We start from the raw sequence: 21519 nt of genomic DNA, 5'->3' as shown, positions 1-21519 counted from the left end.
AAATAAAATAAAATAATGAAGCATTGTGAATTTTTACCAGAGGTAAACAAGAACAAGTGTGTCTTTATGTTTTGGAAGTAAAATAAAATAAATCAAGAGTAAAATAGATTTTAAAAAAATAATTTAAATAAATAATAATTAATACAAAACAATGATGCATTGCATGCTTTACCAGTACTAGGGTAGACTTCAATCTAGTTGCATTTGACTATTTTGATTTCGTGTTGCTGTAGTCACACAAATCGGTCAGTCAGTGTTTTGAAACGTCTCCCTTGTAAAGCATGTGGGAAAAATCTTTATTGTATTCCAGATGGACAGGACAGAAGTAACGACATGCCAGCATGCTCTCCATGTCGGGTAGGATAATAAACGGCAACTGAACAAAAAATAACTCTACAGCGTACAATGCACAGTAGCTTGACTACACTTTTATGTACACATGTGATGATTTGAGAAATTTCTGCTATGATTCCATGTACAACAATGACAAAAAAATCTGGACATCTATACCTTCTTTTTGGAATAACAGACAGATACACAGTATGCATTTAAATGCAGTGTCTATATTTGATAAATAACTAAATAAATTGAAATCTCTCTTCGGACACCTCCCTTGAGGAAAGGATGCTTTGAAATTGACTTAAAATGTGAAATGATAGAAGGGCATTAAATGGCAAAGTTTGATTTGAATATTTAATCTGTCAATGTAGTCAAGCAGATTTAAATGCTTTATAAAATGTTTTTCATTTCTGAGTGTTGCGAAAAGTCCCTTAGAAACATGGTTATCCAAGGTCCATGGTAATTCTTCTCTGCCATCTGATGATGTTAGCTTGGCTCACGCTTCATTCTACTGAATACTGACTTTCGATGGCCATAATAATCTTGTCAAGTCCTTGTGCTGCAACACACTGACAACAGCCTATAACATTGCCTCATTGTCTTCCATCAGTCCTCCAGCAAAATTGCAGAGGTTATTTACCAGGCAATTGACTACAGTCTCTTCTATACAGTATGAATGCATTAACTCCTTGTCTTTGTTCTTCAGTACATCATTGTGGACTTTAGAAAGAGCCTTCCATCTGTGGGAAAAAAATAAAATAAATATGGTGTGAATGAAGCTTGGCTGATGTTGCAAGCAGCATATAATGAACAGACTAATCCATAATGTTCTAACGTGCGGACTGAGAGGGAGATGAAAGGATTGTTAAAGGAGAAGATGCAGTATTTGAATAAATGTCAAAGAAAACAAAAAAGAGCCCTTCCTTTCCTCTTAACCTAGACAAAAAGAGAAAGCACACCCTTTGAAAGATTAATTACAACACGTAGATTATGTAAATTATGCCCATGCAAATATTTCATGAGGACAATTAAGGGACCATTAATTACTGCTCCTCTTTTTGTCTTTATTCTTTCTTTCCTTTTTTCCCTTTTTGCGTCAGTGGCATTTAATTTCATTTCACTGTCAATATTTTAAATATTTAATATTCTAACAAAGGTTTGTGATACATTGTTGTTCTGTCTATATAATATAGGCCTATATATATATATATATATATATATATATATATATATATATATATATATATATACACACCCACACAAACTGTATATGCATAAAAGGAGACATTGTGTTCTGTTTCTTTCAAGTCTGAACATTACACTAGAAAGAGACATTTAAATATAGATCCATAAAGAAACAATACAACAGAACATGGATGTATTAAATTTCCATTCAGAAATCTGTACCTTGTATTGTTCTGTCAGTGTCTGTTTTGCTGCTGTTATGGTTTGTCTCCATTTCATGTTGAGGAGGTTCTGTTAACATGAAAACAGTTATCAATGTGGCTACAAATGATTTGCTACAAGTAAAACACATTTTAAAGTTTACAATACTGCTGTCATAGCAGCAATTGTACTTGACATAGTGATGTGGCAGATAGGGCAGACTTGGAATAATTGTAACTATAATTATATTACAATAATTCCCTTACAATTGATGCAGTGGTGCAACAAAAATCACAGTTAATTGTATTTTTTAAAGGAAGAGAAGTAATAAAAAAGGCTTTTAAAAGGTGACCTAACTTCTAACTAGATCATTATAGTCTACCTTTAATGTAGAAGTATGATCTATTAAAACTGTATTGCAATTTTGTCATAAACACCTTGTGAAAAATCAAACCTTAATTGGTTTGATATAAAGCCCCTTTAATTGTGACAATATCTTGCAATTGACCTTGCATCAGTCAAACACAGACATCAACATTCAGCATGCAGAACACAACTAGGGTAACAATTAAATTATTTTAAAAAGACTCTGACCGTTACAAAACAATTTACTGTCTTTGTTGTGCTGCTACTGACACAAGACAAAAATAAAATTGTAGTAAAAACTTGAAATTGACTTGTCGAAAATTGTAATTCTGAGTAGCTATATAGAACTGTACAACATACTACACTGTATTGCTATTTCACTTAACTTAGTTTTTTTTAGGCAATCTGCATGTTTTTTGAGGCTAACTAATTAGGCTTTACAGTTTATTCTCTTCAGTCTTGGTTGTGTGGTAATGCCTTTTTAAGTGGCAGTGACACCATAAGGAATTCATTTCAACATGCAGAAAATTGTCTGTACAAATCGATTTAAGCATTAGCATTTTGGCAGATGAGTATTCTAACCGTTTTGAATAGGTGATCTCTCACTGGAGGCTGTCCTCTGCAGCGTCTGCTCGGCCTGGTCTCTTCTCTTAGACTCGACCTCCAGAGCCTCCTGCAATTTTCTCTTGGTCTTCTTCTCTTTCTTCAGTCGCTTCTGGATCAGTGCTAAGAAAAGCATAGGGAAAATTTAATAATAGAGTTCCTTATAGGAATGCACTAATTTGGGATCGGTAAAATTTTTTAATGTTTTTGAAAGAATCCTTTATGCTCAGCGAAAATGCAGTAAACAAAGTAAAACTGTGTATTTATTTTAAATTGCAATAATATTTCAAAGTTCTGTCATGAAACTCTAGATGGCGCAGGCTGATAGGTTGTTAACTCAACCTGCTTGGCACAGCTGATTGGTTCCTGCTGTATCAGTAGCCGATGAGCTCACTGCTCAACCTTCAAATACTTGTTCAGCGCAGATTCCTGCACAGGTCCAGTTTGGTAAACCCGCACCCGCAGTGCTTAACAGAACACCCGGCCCATTATCCGACAGCAGCACTAATTTAATTTCGTATACCCGACCCGACCTGTTTGACAAAGACCGCAACCCAAACCGCCCCCGCATTAAATCTGCATCAGGGAGATAAAAATTATTTATTTTCTCATGTAACACAAGCAATCAAACCAACATTAGGCATCCTGAGTTCATTTAAGAAAAATATACACACAACCCAACATGGTGATGATTAACAGAAAAAAAGATGTTCATCCATCGTGTAAACAATACAAAGCCTTTGCCTACATCATGTGAGCAGCCTGTCCATACCAGATATTTTGAACAAATTTGCATAAAGTACAATCACACCATAGGCTATACAGACACTTAGAAGTAACCATAAATTAAATGAACATATAGCCAAATATGAGTTTTTACGGTCATTATAATATCGGGAATATATTAGCGGATTCACTCTGCATTTAAATGCGGTTGTCTCTCCTAAAACTCTGCAGTGTAAACTACATGGCCGTTGGTCCTCTTAGCAGCATGAGAAAAAAAACATTCAAAATGTGAATAGAATACAGAAAGCAAGCAAAGAGCGCTCCCTTTATAATGACTAAAGCTGTCAATCACTTTTGTTGCAGCATGATTGGCTACAATGCTCAACACTGCAAACCGCATTGTAATTAGAAAACTTTGATGTTCTTCAAACTACAGAGCTTGAACACAAATAAGCACGGGACCGTTTGAAAGCAGCTGTATATTAGTGGGTACCGAACAGAGTCAAAATATTCTTGCCTATTGGACCCGCAGTCCGCCTGTGCCTTTTGATTCTCGACCCGTACATGCAACGCAAATGACAAAGTAAATATTATTCCAATAATTACATCAAATATTAGTGGTTCACCCGTCAGGTACCTGCCTGCGTGCAAGACTCTGGGTCAGCATTTGCTTTAGCAATTTGCAGCACGCTTTCAGAAGCCCTCCGCCTTCCCCAGCTCCACCTGTATCTGCTGGGGGTAATTCATGTATGCTATACTGTACAGCAGCAGCATGTCTTACTTGCTCACAGCAGCGTGTCATGTAAAATGTATATAGGCAATAGCAAATCCCGTACTTGCTCTGCAGCAACAGCATAGCAGATCTATTCTGCCAAGACCAAATATATTCCCATTGTCATATCCATTACCATGCTAAACAAAACACTCCGAGAGTTGTCATGACAGAAATGTTTTTATTTTATTTAAATACATTTTAAAATGTATTTTGTTCATGTGATAAAGCTGAATTTTCAGCAGCCATTATTACAGTCTTCAGTGTCACATGATCTTTCAGAAATCATTCTAACTTTGCGTTCACACCGTCGCCGGCGAGAGCGGCAAAATTTGCTTTCGCGCCCTGCCAGCGATGCCGTGGAAAGATTCGTGGACGCTCTGATGCTCTGACGTAGATCGAATGCTTGTTCTTTTTTTTAACTTAATTTAAAGGGGCCGCAAAACAAACAAGCATGTCGATCGTTATTTTTGCAGAAAATTGATCGATGGAAAGAACTTAAAAATTACAGTGACATGTTTGCTAACGAAATAAACCAATTAAAAGCCATGTGTGTGGTGTGACTTGTGTTCATGGTTAAGTTATATTCTAATTTACATTCCCGCAGAAATAAAGTGTATTAGCGTGAAAATCTTGCCTATAAATAGTGTTGCGTGCCTTCTTATTAAATTCAAATGATCAACCTCATCTCTATTTTGCTTGGGAACTAATGTGGTCGGAACCAAAGTTTACAGACTGCGTTTGTTACGAATTTGCGTGGAAGCAAAGGCAGTAGGCGGATCTAAATGCAGCAGTAGACTTTAATTGCAGACTCAGAACAGACAAGACACTCGTGGTACGCACATTAAAACATACATTCAATAACTGACCACGAACAAAAGAGCAGACAGGATTTAAATACACAGACGGGATGAGGGAACAAGACACAGCTGGGGCAAATCAGAACACCGAGCGGGACCATACAACCTAACAAGACAACACACCTGAAACAAGGGACCTAATAATGACATGACTAGGATAACAGACTACAATAAACAAGGCACAAACTGAATAAAAGACCAAAGACAGAGAAACCACAAACCAGAAACATGACAAAATGAATAAACACCGTAACATTATCCCCCCCTTCCATAAGGCGCGACCCCGCGCCGAATGAACATCAAATAGGGGCGGGAGGGTGGGCGCCCTGGAGGCTGACGAGGGCGTGGCTTGCCCGGAACAGGAAGCCTCCAGGGCGGAGCAGGACGTGACGGCGGCCAGGGCGGAGCAGGATGAGGCGAAGGCCAGGGCGGAGCAGGACGAGGCGAAGGCCAGGGCGGAGCATGGCGTGGCAAAGGCCAGGGTGGAGCATGGCGTGGCAAAGGCCAGGGCGGAGCATGGCGTGGCAAAGGCCAGGGCGGAGCATGGCGTGGCAAAGGCCAGGGCGGAGCATGGCGTGGCAAAGGCCAGGGCGGAGCATGGCGTGGCAAAGGCCAGGGCGGAGCATGGCGTGGCAAAGGCCAGGGCGGAGCATGGCGTGGCAAAGGCCAGGGTGGAGCATGGCGTGGCAAAGGCCAGGGTGGAGCATGGCGTGGCAAAATGGTGGCCAGGTCGGAGCAGACTCAGACGAGGATGAGGACCATGTCGACGTCGTCTCCATGGCCCTCACGGAGTACCTTCTGCCCCCCCCAAAAAAATACTTGGGGAAATCCTCGGGAGGAACCTCCAGGTGGTAGATGGGTTCCGGGCAGGCCTCCCGGAGCTTGAAGGGCGCAGGCAGGACGAGGCGCAGAGGCGGGGCCGGCAGGGCGAGGCGCAGAGGCGGGGCCGGCAGGGCGAGGCGCAGAGGCGGGGCCGGCAGGGCGAGGAGTCTGGGAACGCCCTCCGTAGCCTGGCGACGCAAACGAGTCCTCCTCCTCCTTCTGCGACGACGCTTCACTGGGCTTGATTCACTACTGGACGTACTTGACTCAGTAGACTCACTTGACTCGCTTGACTCGGCAGACTCGCTTGACTCGGCAGACTCGCTTGACTCGGCAGACTCGCTTGACTCGGTAGACTCGGTAGACTCACCTGACTCACTTGACTCACTTGACTCGGAACTTGACTCACTTGACTCACTTGACTCGGAACTTGACTCACTTGACTCGGAACTTGACTCACTTGACTCGGAACTTGACTCAGAACTTGACTCACTTGACTCGGAACTTGACTCACTTGACTCGGAACTTGACTCAGAACTTGATTCACTTGACTCGGAACTTGACTCGGAACTTGGTTCACTTGACCCGGCGGCGCTTGACTCACTTGACTCGGCGGCACTTGACTCGACGGCAATTGACTCGCTTGACTCGGGAAGCGCGGTCTCACTTGACTCGGCGGCACTTGACTCACTTGACTCGGGTTCGTCGAGGCTGAAGCGACGTGCGGGTTCGGAAGACAGAAGCTCAGCCTCAGGCATGTCGATCTCGGCAGGAAGAAACTCAGGCATGTCGGTCTCGGCAGGAAGAAGCTCAGGCATGTCGTGGAAAGCGGGCTCGACTCGGTTCACGTGAAGCGCAGGCTCGTGGAGCGTGGTCTCGGCTGAGCAGCTGAAGTGAAGCGCGGGCGCGACCGGGCTGACGTTAAGCGCAGGCTCTCGCAGCTTCTCCTCCACGCCCACAGTAAACGGGGAACCGCTCCACAACAGGGCCAGGTCAACGTACCATTCTAAAGATCCGTGAGGACCAGGTTCGGGCATCAGAGACCGGAGTGGTTCCGATAATCCTCCGCGGAAGAAGATCTTCAAGCCGTGGGTGTTCATTTGCGCGAGATATGCCAGCTCGAGGAATTCTGCGACATAATCCTCGATGGCGCGATTCTCCTGGCGAAGACGGAGGATCTGGACATCAGGACTCCAGGTAGGCATGGCTGCTAGATCCTAGGGGGTCAGTTATTCTGTTACGAATTTGCGTGGAAGCAAAGGCAGTAGGCGGATCTAAATGCAGCAGTAGACTTTAATTGCAGACTCAGAACAGACAAGACACTCGTGGTACGCACATTAAAACATACATTCAATAACTGACCACGAACAAAAGAGCAGACAGGATTTAAATACACAGACGGGATGAGGGAACAAGACACAGCTGGGGCAAATCAGAACACCGAGCGGGACCATACAACCTAACAAGACAACACACCTGAAACAAGGGACCTAATAATGACATGACTAGGATAACAGACTACAATAAACAAGGCACAAACTGAATAAAAGACCAAAGACAGAGAAACCACAAACCAGAAACATGACAAAATGAATAAACACCGTAACAGCGTTCTCTGGAATCCTCTCAAACGGAGCACTTCTACATTCCGATTCGTTGCCGCCAGTTGCCGCCGATTTAAACTTCTCCTCGCCGCTCTCGCCGGAGCTCGCCATTGAAAATGGATGACTTCCTCTCATTGAAAATGGATGACTTCCGGCCACTTTGACGCTCTCGCCGGCGGCGGTGTGAACGCACAGTAATATGCTGATTTGATGCTGAAGAAACATTTCTTCTGATTGTCAATGTTGAAAACAATTGTGTTGCTTAATAATTCTTTGAAGAAATGAAAGTTCAAAAGAACAGCATTCATTTGAAATATAATTTTTATGACAAAAAAAAAAAAAAAAAAATTTTTTTTGTGTTATAGTATATATCTGAAACCGTATATACCTGCTGTAAAACATTAAACTTTGAAAAATGACTTTCTAAAAACTTTAGGCCACTGGATAATAGAAAAATTATTACATCAAATCCCACATCACAGCAAACAGTAATTATAGCAAATCATGAAAAGCTGTTCCACATGCCCTTATTCAGCCTTAAATACTGTGTCTAATATAGTGCACATCTAATGTGAAACTAGGCTGGAGCCCTGTGGAACATGTTAATTTTCCAGTTTGCAGTAAGAGCTTAATTCAGACGGCACAGTCAGCAGAAAAAAAAGAAAGAAAGAACGAAAAAAAAATACCTGCTTTCTGTCCGATAGCTTTCCTCTTTGAGTGATCTAGGACCAACCTTTTTTTTCTTAATCTTTCCCCTGACCACTGGGTATAAAACAGAGAAACTGATTCTAAGTCAGTTGGCTGGAGTATAAAGACATCTCTCACTAATGGAAGAACCGGATGATTTGATGAATTATGCAGGAGATTCATTATCCTCATCAAATGTGATGCGGTGAATATTAACACAGCAATTCTGTTTACGCTGATAATAAATCATTCACACTAATATCATAATATGTACTTGTAATTACAAAGGGTAATTCTCTGTGTCTGTATATGTGTGTGTTTGTGTGTGTGGCTGAAGGAAAGTGCTGAATTTGCAGTAACATGACTAGCTGGAGCACAATGCGGGCGACAGGAGAATACGAGATGAGGGGCTCTCTAATTAAACAACATTCATTAATGGTGCATTTTGCCCTGTCACCTTCTTTAATGATTCCGCCGTTTTATGACGGCTGCCTCGGAGGTTTCTGATTTATGTAGACAACGACTACGTACATTCTGGAAAACCGAAGATTAAGAGATTAAATTGAGAGTACATTTATTTGTTAGCAAACGTGAAAGATCAAATGCCGGACAGTTAAATGTGAGAACGTGTTTTACTTGTTTTTGTGATGTGGGCAGAAAACATTACATGTAACTGAAGATAAGCTCTTTTTATAATACACATATGATTTCAACTGTGAAAGCACAAAGCTCTTTTTCCTATTAAATCCTTATTTTGAGTGGAATCACTTCAACTTCACAAGAGCTTATCTTGCAGATGTCTTGTCAATCATCAGTCATCCATGATGCACATGAGAACTTGCTTATAGCAAGTATGTTGCTGTATGTTGCCAAGGCACTGCATTTTGTTTTGCGCAAACATCCAGCGAACAAGGATCTGAGTGTCCATGATAAAGAAAAGGACATGTGCCAAGTTTTATTTTATTTTTTAAATGCACTCTCTGTATTCATGTTTCATATGGTTTGGAAAGCATTTATTATACCATTGTGAAGAAAAGTTTGAATTATGGACATTTGGCGTTACTATTAAGTAAAAAGTCATAACATATTTCCTTACACTCTGAATAGATGTGAATGCTCACAACAATTTTATTTACATTTTAAATATATTTTTCGAGGTATTTTTTCCTTCAAATATCATGCATTATTAATTCATAAATATAAAATTTTTGGGGAGTTATTAGGCTACTCCATTATTCATTTAATAATCTGTTAAATGATCTATTTTAGGAAATATATCAACCTTGAAGAGAAATTAAGAGATGTCTTATCGATCACAAGTTCAGTATGGTGTACCACAAGGCTCAGTACTAGGACCGCTGCTGTTCACTCTGCTACCCTACATGCTACCCTTAGGAGATATCATTAGGAAGCATTCGTTTTCACTGTTATGTTGATGATACCCATCTCTATATTTCTTCACCCCCTGACGAAACTTACCAATTCACAAAATTAACAGAATGCACAGCTGATATAAAAAAAACTGGATTATTAGTAATTTCCTACTACTTAATTCTGAAAAAACAGAGGTTCTAATTATTGGACAAAAAACTTCCTCACGTAATAACCTAGAATACTGTCTAACACTTGATGGCTGCTCTGTCAAGTCTTCGTCGTCAGTTAGGTACCTGGGAGTGCTCTTTGATACCAATCTTTCATTTGAAAGTCACGTGTCTAGTATCTGTAAAACCGCATTTTTCCAACTTAAAAATATATCTAAATTCCGTCATATGCTCTCAATAACAAATGCAGAACAATTAGTTAATGCGTTCATGACATCAAGACTAGATTATTGTAATGATATTATGGGTGGTTGCCCTGCACGCTTAATAAACAAACTACAGCTGGTCCAAAACACAGCAACTAGAGTTCTTACTAGAACCAGGAAGTATGACCATATTAGCCGGTTCTGTCAAAACTGCATTGGCTCCCTATTAAACATCATATAAATTTTAAAATATAACTGATTACTTACAAAGCATTAAATGGTTTAGCTCCCCAGTACTTGAGCGAGCTCTTAACACATTTAAGTCCTTCACGTCTATTGCAATCTCAAAATTCCGGCCAGTTGATAATACCTGGAAATATCAAAATCGACTGCTGGTGGTAGATCCTTTTCCTATTTAGCACAATCTGTCAGTTCAAATCTAGATTAAAAACACATCTCTTCAACCTGGTATTCATATAACTTATTATTAGGCTGCATAAATTAGGTCAGCCGGAACCGGGAACACTTCCTATAACACCTGATGTACTCGCTACATCATAAAAAGAATGCATCTATGCTAATTTTAGTCTTTCTATTTATTCTGAGGTTAACTGTAATCAGCCGGACCCGGGCCGTATCCAGATCAGATGGTGGCCTTGCGCCTGGACATGACCACAATGCATTCCTGAAGTTTCAGCAGAGATTGTGTCAACTAGACTCTCCCCTGTGAAGGCCTCATCGACACGACAGCCATCGGCACTGATCCTCAACGAAATCGTTTCCATACACGCGCAATGACTCCGGTCTTTAAACAGATGAACTGCATAATATAATGTTCCGATCCAATCTGACTTCTGACCTGTAATGCTGGCTAAATCATAATCATACACTGTTCATTGGTTGGCCAGAGGAGAACTGGCCCCCCGACTGGGCCTGGGTTCTCCCAAGGTTTTTTTTATCCATTCTGTCACCTGATGGAGTTTTGGTTCCTTGCCACTGTCGCCTTTTTCGCCTTTCCACGCCATTGGCTTTTGACTTGCTTAGTTGTGGACATTTCATTTTATATTTAACAATATTATTACAACATTATTTTCCTGTTATCTCTGTAAAGCTGCTTTGAAACAATCTGTATTGTAAAAAGCGCTATATAAATAAAGGTGACTCGACCTGTGATACATTTCCCATTTTTGTTTTTTCAGTTTTACACAAACTTTGTCATTATATGTTTAATTGCATTTATATGTTTTTCTTAAATAAATAAATCAGAAAAAAATATATTGATCATTGATGTTTTTAGTTTTAATAATAGATCCACTGTATATTAAGTGTCTTTAACTACTATGTAATAACATTAAAATGAATAACTTAATACAATGCACTTAAATTGTACATGTTTTTAATTTGTGTAATTACAATATAATTACACTGTTGACATTTCCCTTACCCCTTAACCCACCCTTAAACCAAACCATAACACCAAATCTGTGCCTAACCTTACCCTTATCCCACCTCAATAGCAGTGTTTCGCAATACAACATAAAAACAATAATTACATTGTACCAAACATGTTTTATGTAAGTGAATAGTAGTTAAAGACACCTAATATAAAGTGTGACCAAAAAAATCTGCCACATATCGACCTATATTTCAAATCTTAAAGGGACAGTTCTCTCAAAAGTGAATCATTGTTTGTTCACCCTCATCTCAATCCAAACCTATGCTGTTGTACATGGCTCTTGCAGACAGTACAACAACAGTTCATAGTGATCATGACTGTCAAAATGACATTATAAACTATTAATATGTTATTTTGGTGAACTATTCCTTTACTATAAGGTTCATTAGTTAACATTAGTTAATGTATTAACTAACATGAACTAAGAATGAGCAATACATTTGTTACAGTATTTATTAATCTTTTTTAATGTTAGTAAATAAAAATCCAGCTGTTCATTGTTTGTTCATGTTAGTTCACGGTGCATTAACTTAAGTTAACAAATACAACCTTTGATTTGAATAATATATTAGTAAATGTTGAAATTAATATTAGCTAAGATTAATTCATGCTGTAGAAGTAATTAACTTACAGTAACTAACTACTGTAGAAGTAACTAATGTTAACTAATGAACCTTATTGTAAAGTGTTACCACTATTCCTTTAAACATCAAGGATACAGTTTTCAAATGTCCATTAAACATCTGCAATTAGACATTTAGCATTGTATCGTAGATGGGCAAAGGTTTTAAAAAAGTGACAGACCTGACCTGACCAGGATTCGACACAAAAACCCACTTCTTAAACAGAGCATTTTCTGCAGACTGGTCTCAGATCAGCTATTCACCTCTGTTTTTCTGCTCAACGCAGAGCTGCCTCTCCAGCGTCTCACGTAGTTCTCTCTCCCTGTACAGCTCCATCTTCAGCTCTGTGCGCTCCAGCTGCACCTGCTTCTCCTGCGTCCGTGCATTATCAATAGCCACCTTTAACAGACCCTGGAAAAGAGGAAATAGGATTGAAATTTGAGCTATACACTTATCAGAGTGAATCTTTACTCTAATTTTGTTCAAACTATACTTAAATATATAGTTTTTAATAGCTTTATATACCTGTATGTTGGTGAGGAGGGTTTCTATAGAGGACAGGCCCTCAGGAAAGAGCAGCGGAGCAGGGAATCCTGGGGGTAATGTTGGCCCGGAATGAGACACTCTCTCATAGCTGTCTCGGGACGTGGGTGTGCAAAGGACATTCTCTTCTATAACAAGAGAACATGGCACATTAATAACCATTAAGGATGAACTGACATAAAAGTGACAGTAAAGACATTTATAATGATGATGTGTATTACACGTAAATGCTTCTTTTTTTTTCTACTTTTCAAAGAATCAGTTTCCACAAACATATTAAGCAACACAGTTGTTTTCGACCTTGATAATAAGAAATGTTTCTTGAGCATCAAATTTCTGAAGGCTCGATGCTGGAAAAAAAAGCTTTGCCATCACAGGAATAAATTACATTTTAAAATATATTAAAATAGAAACCAGTTATTTTAAACTGTAATAATATTTCACAATATTAGTGTTTTATTGTGCCCCTAAAGTGACATGGTGATGGGGAAAAAAACTGAGATGGGAGGAAAAATTCTCTCTGCTTTTAGCTCACAAAACCTTTGCGTTCTCTGCAAGCAATTGCAAACGTTTTACAAGGTATTGCGAATGAATGCAGAGTTTCTTGGGGAACGCAAAGCTTTTTTCTTCAATTTAATATTTTTTGCATTGCCATGTCTCTACATGTTTATATTTCATTTTTTTATCAAATAAATGTAGCCTTGATGAGCATAGATACTTTTTCAAAAAACACTGACAAATCTCACCGCCCACAAAGTTTTAAACAGTAGTAATTGCCTTTCAGAGATTTTTTTTCTAAAAACTGCTTTGGACAATTTATTCAATGTGTAATGTCTTAGTAAATTTTTTATTAAATAAATCTGACAACAGTGAAAAAAATCTGACAACAGTGACTATAAATTTTAGATCTTCAGCTCAAAGCATGCAAATAAACTTTTTTTTTATAGGTTAAAAAATCTTCAAAGAAATTTCTTTTAACTATATCAAGCTGTTATGATTTCTTCCATTCCTATTTCTACAAGGGGACCTTCTCCTCCTACATTGTTTCTGATATTGCCAGTGTCAGGCGGAATCCTTGTATCTCCAATAATAATAATAATTTGTTATATTTGTATAGCGCTTTTCTGGGTACTCAAAGCGCTTTACATGGAAGGGGGAACCTCCTCAACCACCACCAATGTGCAGCATCCACCTGGATGATGCGAAGGAAGCCATATTGCACCAGAACGCCCACCACACTCCAGCTTATTGGTGGAGAGGAGACAGTGATAAAGCCAATCAGTATATGTGGATGATTAGGAGGCCATGATGGACAAGAGGTCAAGGGGGAAATTTGGCCAGGATGCCGGGGTTATACCTCTACTCTTTTTCGAAGGACCTCCTGGGATTTTTAATGACTACAGAGAGTCAGGACCTTGGTTTAAGGTCTCATCCGAAGGTCGACGTCTCAAAAACGCTACCGTAACCCATCTAACGTTACAGGTAAATCAGACCTGTCCCCAGACCTCAGTCTTAAGGCGAGACACTACAGGTGAATAGGGTAACATTTTTAACTAGCAGATATCATTATGAAACTTTCCCAGTTGATTACCTACAGTACATTAAGATGAGAAAAAATGTATTACACGTTTCTGTAATTTAATGTTTAAATATGCAAATTAGGCATTATCTAATTAAATATGCGCTAATTTGCATATATTTAAAAAAACGAAATCTTAGTATTGGATACAGCCATGTTCAAAATATTTTTTTCATTGTGTTCACATATTAGATGGGAAAAAATTACGGAGGGAACTATGGATATCTACTTTTGTTATCCTGTAAATCAGAATACTGTCAATAGCCTTAAATTAATTTTCGCCATGTTTTTTGGAATAAAATGTTACATAAATCAGGCTAGGAATAATATATTTACAAATCCCTCTGTAAATATCTTCATAATATAATTAGGTAAAAGACTGGAAAGTTTGGTGTATATAGGTTCTACTGAAGTTGAGATTTCGGAGTATGAGAGAAAAATCATTTTGAGAAAATGGGCTTTAAAGATTTATATTGTAAAATGAGATTGCACATTTAGAGTTAAATCCTCCCTTTTACTTTCACAATTGGTTGCTGATAAAAAGGAAATTACCATATTTGGATCCGACAGCATTGTACAGTAGAGAGAGAGCTTTCTAACTGTGTGTGTGATGACAGGGTGCAGGCCGCGATTGCGGAGCAGCGGGATGATTTATAACGACAACTTTTGTTGAATTTATGAGAAATCTACAGATGCAAACAGACAAAGTGTAGTAAAATAAAGACCCAAATATGTATTTTGGACTATTTTTCACCACAAGTCTGAAAGAAGACATGTTATTGAAGACAAATATCCCAAAATCTCAAAATTGACCAGTGAAAAAAAAAACGATGTTGTTCCCTGCCGTGTCTCGCCTTATGAAATGCATGGGAGGACACAATTATTATTAGCCTACAGTATGTATACTTATATTAATCGTATACTCTATTCGCGCAGCACGTAATCATCACGTTAAACATAGGCTAACCAAAAGCAATATGACCAGGTAGCCTATAGCCTACACCATATAAATATCCATAAAACACTTGACTAAATACAACCTATTAAATGTAACACCAGAAGCATCTCTCAAACATTGAATTGTAAAGCAGTCAACAGAGGGATATGCATTGCCATGACACACACACACACACACATGCACGCACACGCACACGCACGCACACGCACACGCACACACACGGTAACCATTGTGGGCTCCTCACTCCTCCATCACACCACAGCCGGTGGAGTCCCCAGTTGAGCGCGCTGGTCCCTCTGTAATAGACCGACCGGGCGTTTCATTCTCCCCTCCAGAGGACAGGATGCCGATTACAGCATCGGAGGGTGAGCTGGCCTCTGTAGAGTGATGTCTCGGCTGCGTTAACCTGCCTCTGGGAGTGTAACGTTGCCCGAGCCAGATAGGTCAGCTATGCTGAAAATGGCCGCCGAGACTGTCGGGCTTGAGTGGAATCCTCCATCGTGTACCGCTCAGTCTAGTTTGGATGATTGGTTTCTCAGGGCGGGCCACGTGGGTTCTCAGCTCGTCGCCCCAGTGCCTTTCTTTCCCGAAGTACATGGAGAGCTTACTAGGTCGTGGACGGCACCTTTTACTGCCAGAAACTGCCTAGATAGCTCCTCTCCCCTCACTGCCCTTGACGGAGGAGTGGTGAAGGGTTACGAGGCTATTCCTCCAGTGGAGCGGTCTGTCGTGGCACACCTGTGTTAGGCAGCCGCTGCCTCTTGGACGGGGGATCCTCTCAGGCCTGTGAGTTCTCGTCCGTTCTTATAGGCAGAGTTTACAAAGCCTGTGGGCAAGCCGCTTCCTCTTTGCATGCCATGGCGTTGCTACTGGTCTATCAGGCCAAGGCACTCATGGACATGCACGAGGGTAGTCTTGACCGTGCGCTCATGAGTGAGCTCCGCACTGCATCCGACTTGGCCCTCCGTGGCACGAGCGTTCCGGCTTGCGCAATCGGTCTAGCGACGTCCACCTTGGCTGTCCAGGGGCGCCATCGTTGGCTCAGACTGGTTGATATGGTGGATGTGGACAAGCTTCGGTTCCTGGACTCCCCAATTTCCCAGGTTGGGCTGTTTGCCAACACGGTGGATAACTGCGTCCAACAGTTCTCTGCTGCCCAAGCGCAGTAGGAGGCCATCCGGCACATCCTGCCCCTGCGGCCCACTGCTGCCTCCACCCTGTGGAGACAGTTAAGTGCTGCATCGCACACTCAGAGCCCACTTCAGGCCGCCCCAGGGCCTTCCGAGCCAGGTCTCTGTCCTCAACCTTGCTCCCCCACCCCGGGTACATCTGTGGTGCAGACCACACTACAGAAACCTCCCTTTAAGCCACTGCAGGCAGCAGAGTTAAAAATCCTGGCTTTAAAAACAGTTCTGTCAGGTCCATTTAAGTCAAGAACACACATGACAATAGAAATGATTAGGAAATTTGTATTGAATAAATTGCAATTCAGTTGATAATTAAAATTTGGTATGGCTCTGTTCAGGGAGTCCAGCAGCAGCATTAGGGAACACTCACAGTTTAGTACTGGGAGAGCAGAACTATTCCCCTCAAACAAACCATACCTGGCAACCTCTTGTGGATACGACAAGAGATGGAATTAGACAATTAAATACTTAGAAAACTTTATGAATAAATACGATTAGTGGGCAATGTGTTTCAGTTCAGATGAGTCTCCTGACCCTTCATGAGCACCATGAATTTAGCAGAGAGTCAGGGGACAGCAGCAGCATTAGGGGACGGATGAGTCTCCTGACCATTCATGAGCACCATGAATTTAGCAGAGAGTCAGGGGATAGCAGCAGCATTAAGGGACGCTCACATGAATTAGACTAGGAGAGCTGAACTATTTCCCCCAAACAGACCATAAAGAAACCTCCTGTGATAAATATGAAGGATGAATTAAGCAGCCAGTAAGCGCATCAAGGGGCAATGTAACTAGCAGAAGAAAGACAAGTAAGATTTAGCAGATGAGACTTCTTTTAATTGACTCTCTGAATAGTGACTGTTACTAGTTTTTTAGAGATGTGCCACAGCAGAAATAATTCAGTTTGCACCATGAATTGTTATTACTAACTATCTATCACTGCAAGCTGCTTGATCTGTGCTGCATAGTGCTAAAGCACTGCATGTACAACGCGAGCAGTTGCCAATGACAACAGATAAGTAACGCACATTGCAAATATGATCGCATAAGCCTAGCAAGAGCATTTAAATGAAAACGACTAGATAAGCCCAAGCAAACGGATAGCATTAGCAACAGCATGGTGCCCATATCCTAATAGCTTTTAACAATGAGCATTAAAAAGCTTAACTTCGTGAAGACTTTCAGTGATGAATGGAGAGTGAATACATCAAGTCCTGTTTCAATTTGCAGAGAGCGAGCAGCAAGCAGTTAGGAGCGAACTGAATCTGTTTAAATAGGGCGCCCTGATTTGAGCGTAGTCATTAGCAGCGAGGGGAGATGAACAGCTGATGCGCTGATGCAGCTCAGCTGAGCAGAACGCTGATGAGACCGTGTTGTTGGTCAATAGCGTTAGCAGCATCTTGACTACTTGGCATGCCAGAACTGACGCAGACACTCAATTTCTCCTCTTTGCTTTGGCCTCCATCAATAGGGTAGGTTGCCTGCACACATTTTCAGTCGACGAATCGTGCCTGGAATTCGGGCTGGCTAACTCTCACATTATCCTGAGACCCCGGTCTGGATATGTGCCCAAGGTTCCTACCACTCCCTTTCAGGACCAGGTGGTGAACCAACAACTGCTGCCCCCGGAGGAGGCAGACCCAGCCCTGGCTTTTCTATGTCTCATCTGCTCCTTGTGGTTATATGTGGACAGAACGCAAAGCCTCAGGACCTCAGACCAGCTTTTCGTCTGTTATGGTGGCCAGCAGAAGGGAAAGGCTGTCTCCAAGCAGAGGCTAGACCACTGGATGCCATCATCTTGGCGTTTGAGTCCCAAGATGCACCTTGTCCCCCGGGATTTATACCTGTGCCGTGGGGCGGAGTGTGTAATCTCGCACTCCAATGTGCATTGGCTCGTTTTAACGTACTTGAAGATGACAGGTTCCCTAAGTGTGATCCCAATCAGGCGACTCATCCGTCGACTACGCCTCGTTCCCTCCTTCAGGGTACGAGGGTTACATACGTAACCGAGACGTTCTGGTTCAGTTTTATGGTCTAAGGGGGAGTAAATCTCAGTTAACTTATGCCACAGCAGATACTCCCGCTATCCAACAGTTCAACATCTGCTCTCAGGTTTTAGTCACAGCTGTATTATGACATTCATAAGGCGGATCCAAGGACTGCTGAGATATAAAGGATTATCATATGATGTATTAATATGTATTTAGCATATAAACTTTTGTATGTATCCCTTGTGACAATTCTGTAAAACTTATCAATGGGTCCTTACCTAACAATCCCATGTCATCAGAAGGCTTAGAATGAAGAAAAATCTGAGAGCACTTAAAGCACAGGAAGAGGCTTTAAGATACAGAGCACCAAGAAATGTTGTTTTTGATCAGGGCCGAAGCCTTGATCTTGTCATTGTCACTCACTTCAAAGAGTTTGCTAATGTATTAGGCCTCCTGCTATCCAGAACTAACAGAAACACCAGTGTCTCGATCAGACAATTTTTATCTTACTCCTTCTCTCATCTCTGCCACTTTACCAATATGATCTTAATCTTTAATATGCCTTAGTCTAATCTTTATGAATAACACACCATTTAATATTGTAATTTTTGATTTTTATCTTAATTTAGTGGAAAATTACAGTCTAAAATTCAGTACTACATCATTTACATGAACTTTGCTGTTTTAATAGTTGGCTATTTACACTGTGCAAACAGCCAACATTGCCTATGTTCACTACCTCTGCACATCATTGCTTTTAATAAAGAACATTTATATAATATTTAATCCTAAATATTATGGAAAAAAGAATAGTGGTAAAATTAAAACTGTGGCATTACCCCTATTTTACTTTAAACTGGCTGTACAGTTTGCACACTGTAACCTGCAACTGTTACATTAAAGAGCTGTTTTTACTTGAATTAACCCATTAAAATTGAGTTTTGTTGGTATAAATGAATGTATTTAGGATGATTCAGTGATGTTAAATAATATTTTTTACTTGAATAAAGCCAGTTACTTAAGATGCCATTTTAAGGTAATTTTTTTTTTGTGCAACGGTAATTACCAATGTATACTGTATATATAAGGTATTCAAGATTTCTTAATTTTCATATCTATACCTATGCAGGTTTTCTCCAGTAAAACTATTAGGCTATTTCTTCAGCCTAGGGCACTATTGTACCTATCAAAGCTGTTTTAATACATTTGCACAGTGAGACCAGATGGGCTCTGTTCGTTTTGTAGGGCTGTATTAAAGCATGGGGTTTATGCAGGTATCCATAGTTCTGTAGTGGTAATCTGTGTATGCTAATAAAAAATGTCAGCAGGGAAGCCAGAGAAAGGTGACTTTCTGTTCTAGCACAGCTGATGTATTAGCATAATACTGACCTGCCATATGGCGTTAGCATTACAATTATATACTGTAGGGTAGGGCATGGAAGTTCAAAATTATTGTACTAGTGTAACAATAGTCTTATAATCAGCAAGACTGCATCAAAAGAAAAACTTAAAATCACTAAGGCTGCCTAACTACAGATTGACTACATAGTCAGCTGGATATTCTACACTGTAATGCTAAACGGTTTTATTTAATAAATTTGTTGCTGTGTGTTGTAAGTGTTAATGCTTAGGTTAAAAAGTTTGCTGGTATGATCCCACCAAAGAGCAAGACACGTGCAATCACCATTGTTCCCTTGACCAAAGCACTTTACTGCAGGTTTCTCCAGAGGGAGAATATTTAATTGAATAATCTTTAATTATTCATTGTGAGGGTTGGGGTTGTCAAGATTTTGACTGAATAACAAATGAAATTTTCATCTGTTCCTTATACAAAGCTATTTTATAGATTCAAAAGGTTTGATGGATTAAAAAAAGATGAAAACTGAATGTTTTTAAAATAAGTCTCTTGTGCTCACCAAGGCTGCATTTATTTTATAAAAAATGAAGAAAAATAAGAAATATTGTGCAATATTATTGCAATTTATAAAGACTATATTTCGCAAAGAGATGTATTCCTGTAATGGCAAGGCTAATTTTATGCAGCCAATCAATGTTGTGCTGCTTAATATTTTTGTAAAAACTATGATTTTTTTCCAGGATGTTTTTGTTGAATAGAAAGTATTAGAATTAATAGAATAATTTATTTGAAATAGATTTTTTTTCCTCAAATAGTCACTTTTGATTAATTTAACATATCTTACATTTATTTAATTGTTTTAATGGCATTAAACATGAAACAATTTACATTTTTGGGTCTGATTCGACTGAGCCGGTGTGGTGAGGTCACACACAGCCATGCTTTAGATGATGCCACAGCTATATCAAGCAGACATATTAAAGTTTATGACTTCAACCTTGTCGTCTTTCTCAGTCTTTCGTTCGGACCATTCTTCTGTCTGTATCTATTTCTTTCTGTATGCTCCATTTTCATAATTTAACCCCAAAAAGCATCTCTTCTTTTTTTATTTTTGAATGACCTTCGCTTTGAAAAATGCATTAAAAAGCTATGCACAGCTCTTTGGTTACTGGCCATACTGTATTTTAAGTATATATAAAACTCAGGATCCATTTAAACAAGTAGGTGCTCAAAATCTCACCTTCCCCTGCGCCTGATAAGGTCTGATTAGATTTACTCACCCCTCCCTTATCTCTGCGGATTCACTTAGCTGACCAAAGCATCTTAATCTCACACTATCTGATCTTCACATCTTGGCAGAAAAAGAGATGCCTGTGTCACATTCAAGGTGTTTCAAAGAGGAAAAACAATCGGTCTCCAGCTTCCGCTGGCTCTCGCTCACTGTCAGCTCCCCTCACTGCCGATCTACTTCTCTTTGCCAGTCTTCCTCCCTCCTTCTCCTCTCCTCTAGGGTTCCTAAAAGCACGGTGTCTGCTGGAATGTGATTAGCGTTGGCCGCTGGAGCACTCAGCGGGAGGAAGCTTGGTCCGTGCCGCTGAACTACAGTGCCCCGGAGGGACAATCAGTGCTGAGTTAGCACTACTCTCTTTTCTCTTCTCCATCTCTCCATGTGCCTTCCAATCTGATTGATCCTCCATTGAATTATTATGGTTTGTGTACTTGCTTTCCAGCAAAAAAAAAAAAATCCTGGCAGCCTCAGATCATAAATGCATCTCCTCAACCAAGGTCACTTTTTTCCCCCTCTTGTTGTGGATTCCCTGGGCTAATGAACCCCTACGTCCACTGCAAAAGTCCTCTACAGTCAGCATAAGAGAGCGACCGGAGAGTGAATGAAGGTTGAAAAGCTCTGAGATG

General features: G+C 40.3%; 1 protein-coding gene across 1 annotated transcript in view; it reads right to left on the bottom strand.

Moving 5' to 3' along the window:
* Positions 1–256: 256 nt before the first annotated feature.
* The window catches only part of dachc (dachshund c), a 71860-nt gene continuing 50597 nt past the window's right edge, over positions 257–21519 (bottom strand). The window contains exons 7-11 of the mRNA XM_077246894.1: positions 12517–12662; positions 12255–12402; positions 2674–2817; positions 1747–1815; positions 257–1079 (exon numbers count right to left, since the gene is read on the bottom strand). Coding sequence (XP_077103009.1) covers positions 1042–1079; positions 1747–1815; positions 2674–2817; positions 12255–12402; positions 12517–12662 — 545 coding nt within the window. The 3' untranslated portion in view covers positions 257–1041. The remainder of the gene's footprint in view (positions 1080–1746; positions 1816–2673; positions 2818–12254; positions 12403–12516; positions 12663–21519) is intronic.

Source organism: Siphateles boraxobius, unplaced genomic scaffold (assembly GCF_051911475.1).
Source record: "Siphateles boraxobius isolate OS27281-9 unplaced genomic scaffold, OSU_SipBor_1 29, whole genome shotgun sequence".
NCBI classification, from domain to species: domain Eukaryota; kingdom Metazoa; phylum Chordata; class Actinopteri; order Cypriniformes; family Leuciscidae; genus Siphateles; species Siphateles boraxobius.
Note: the sequence above shows the minus strand (reverse complement) of the source record. Positions and strands in the feature narration are given on the sequence as shown.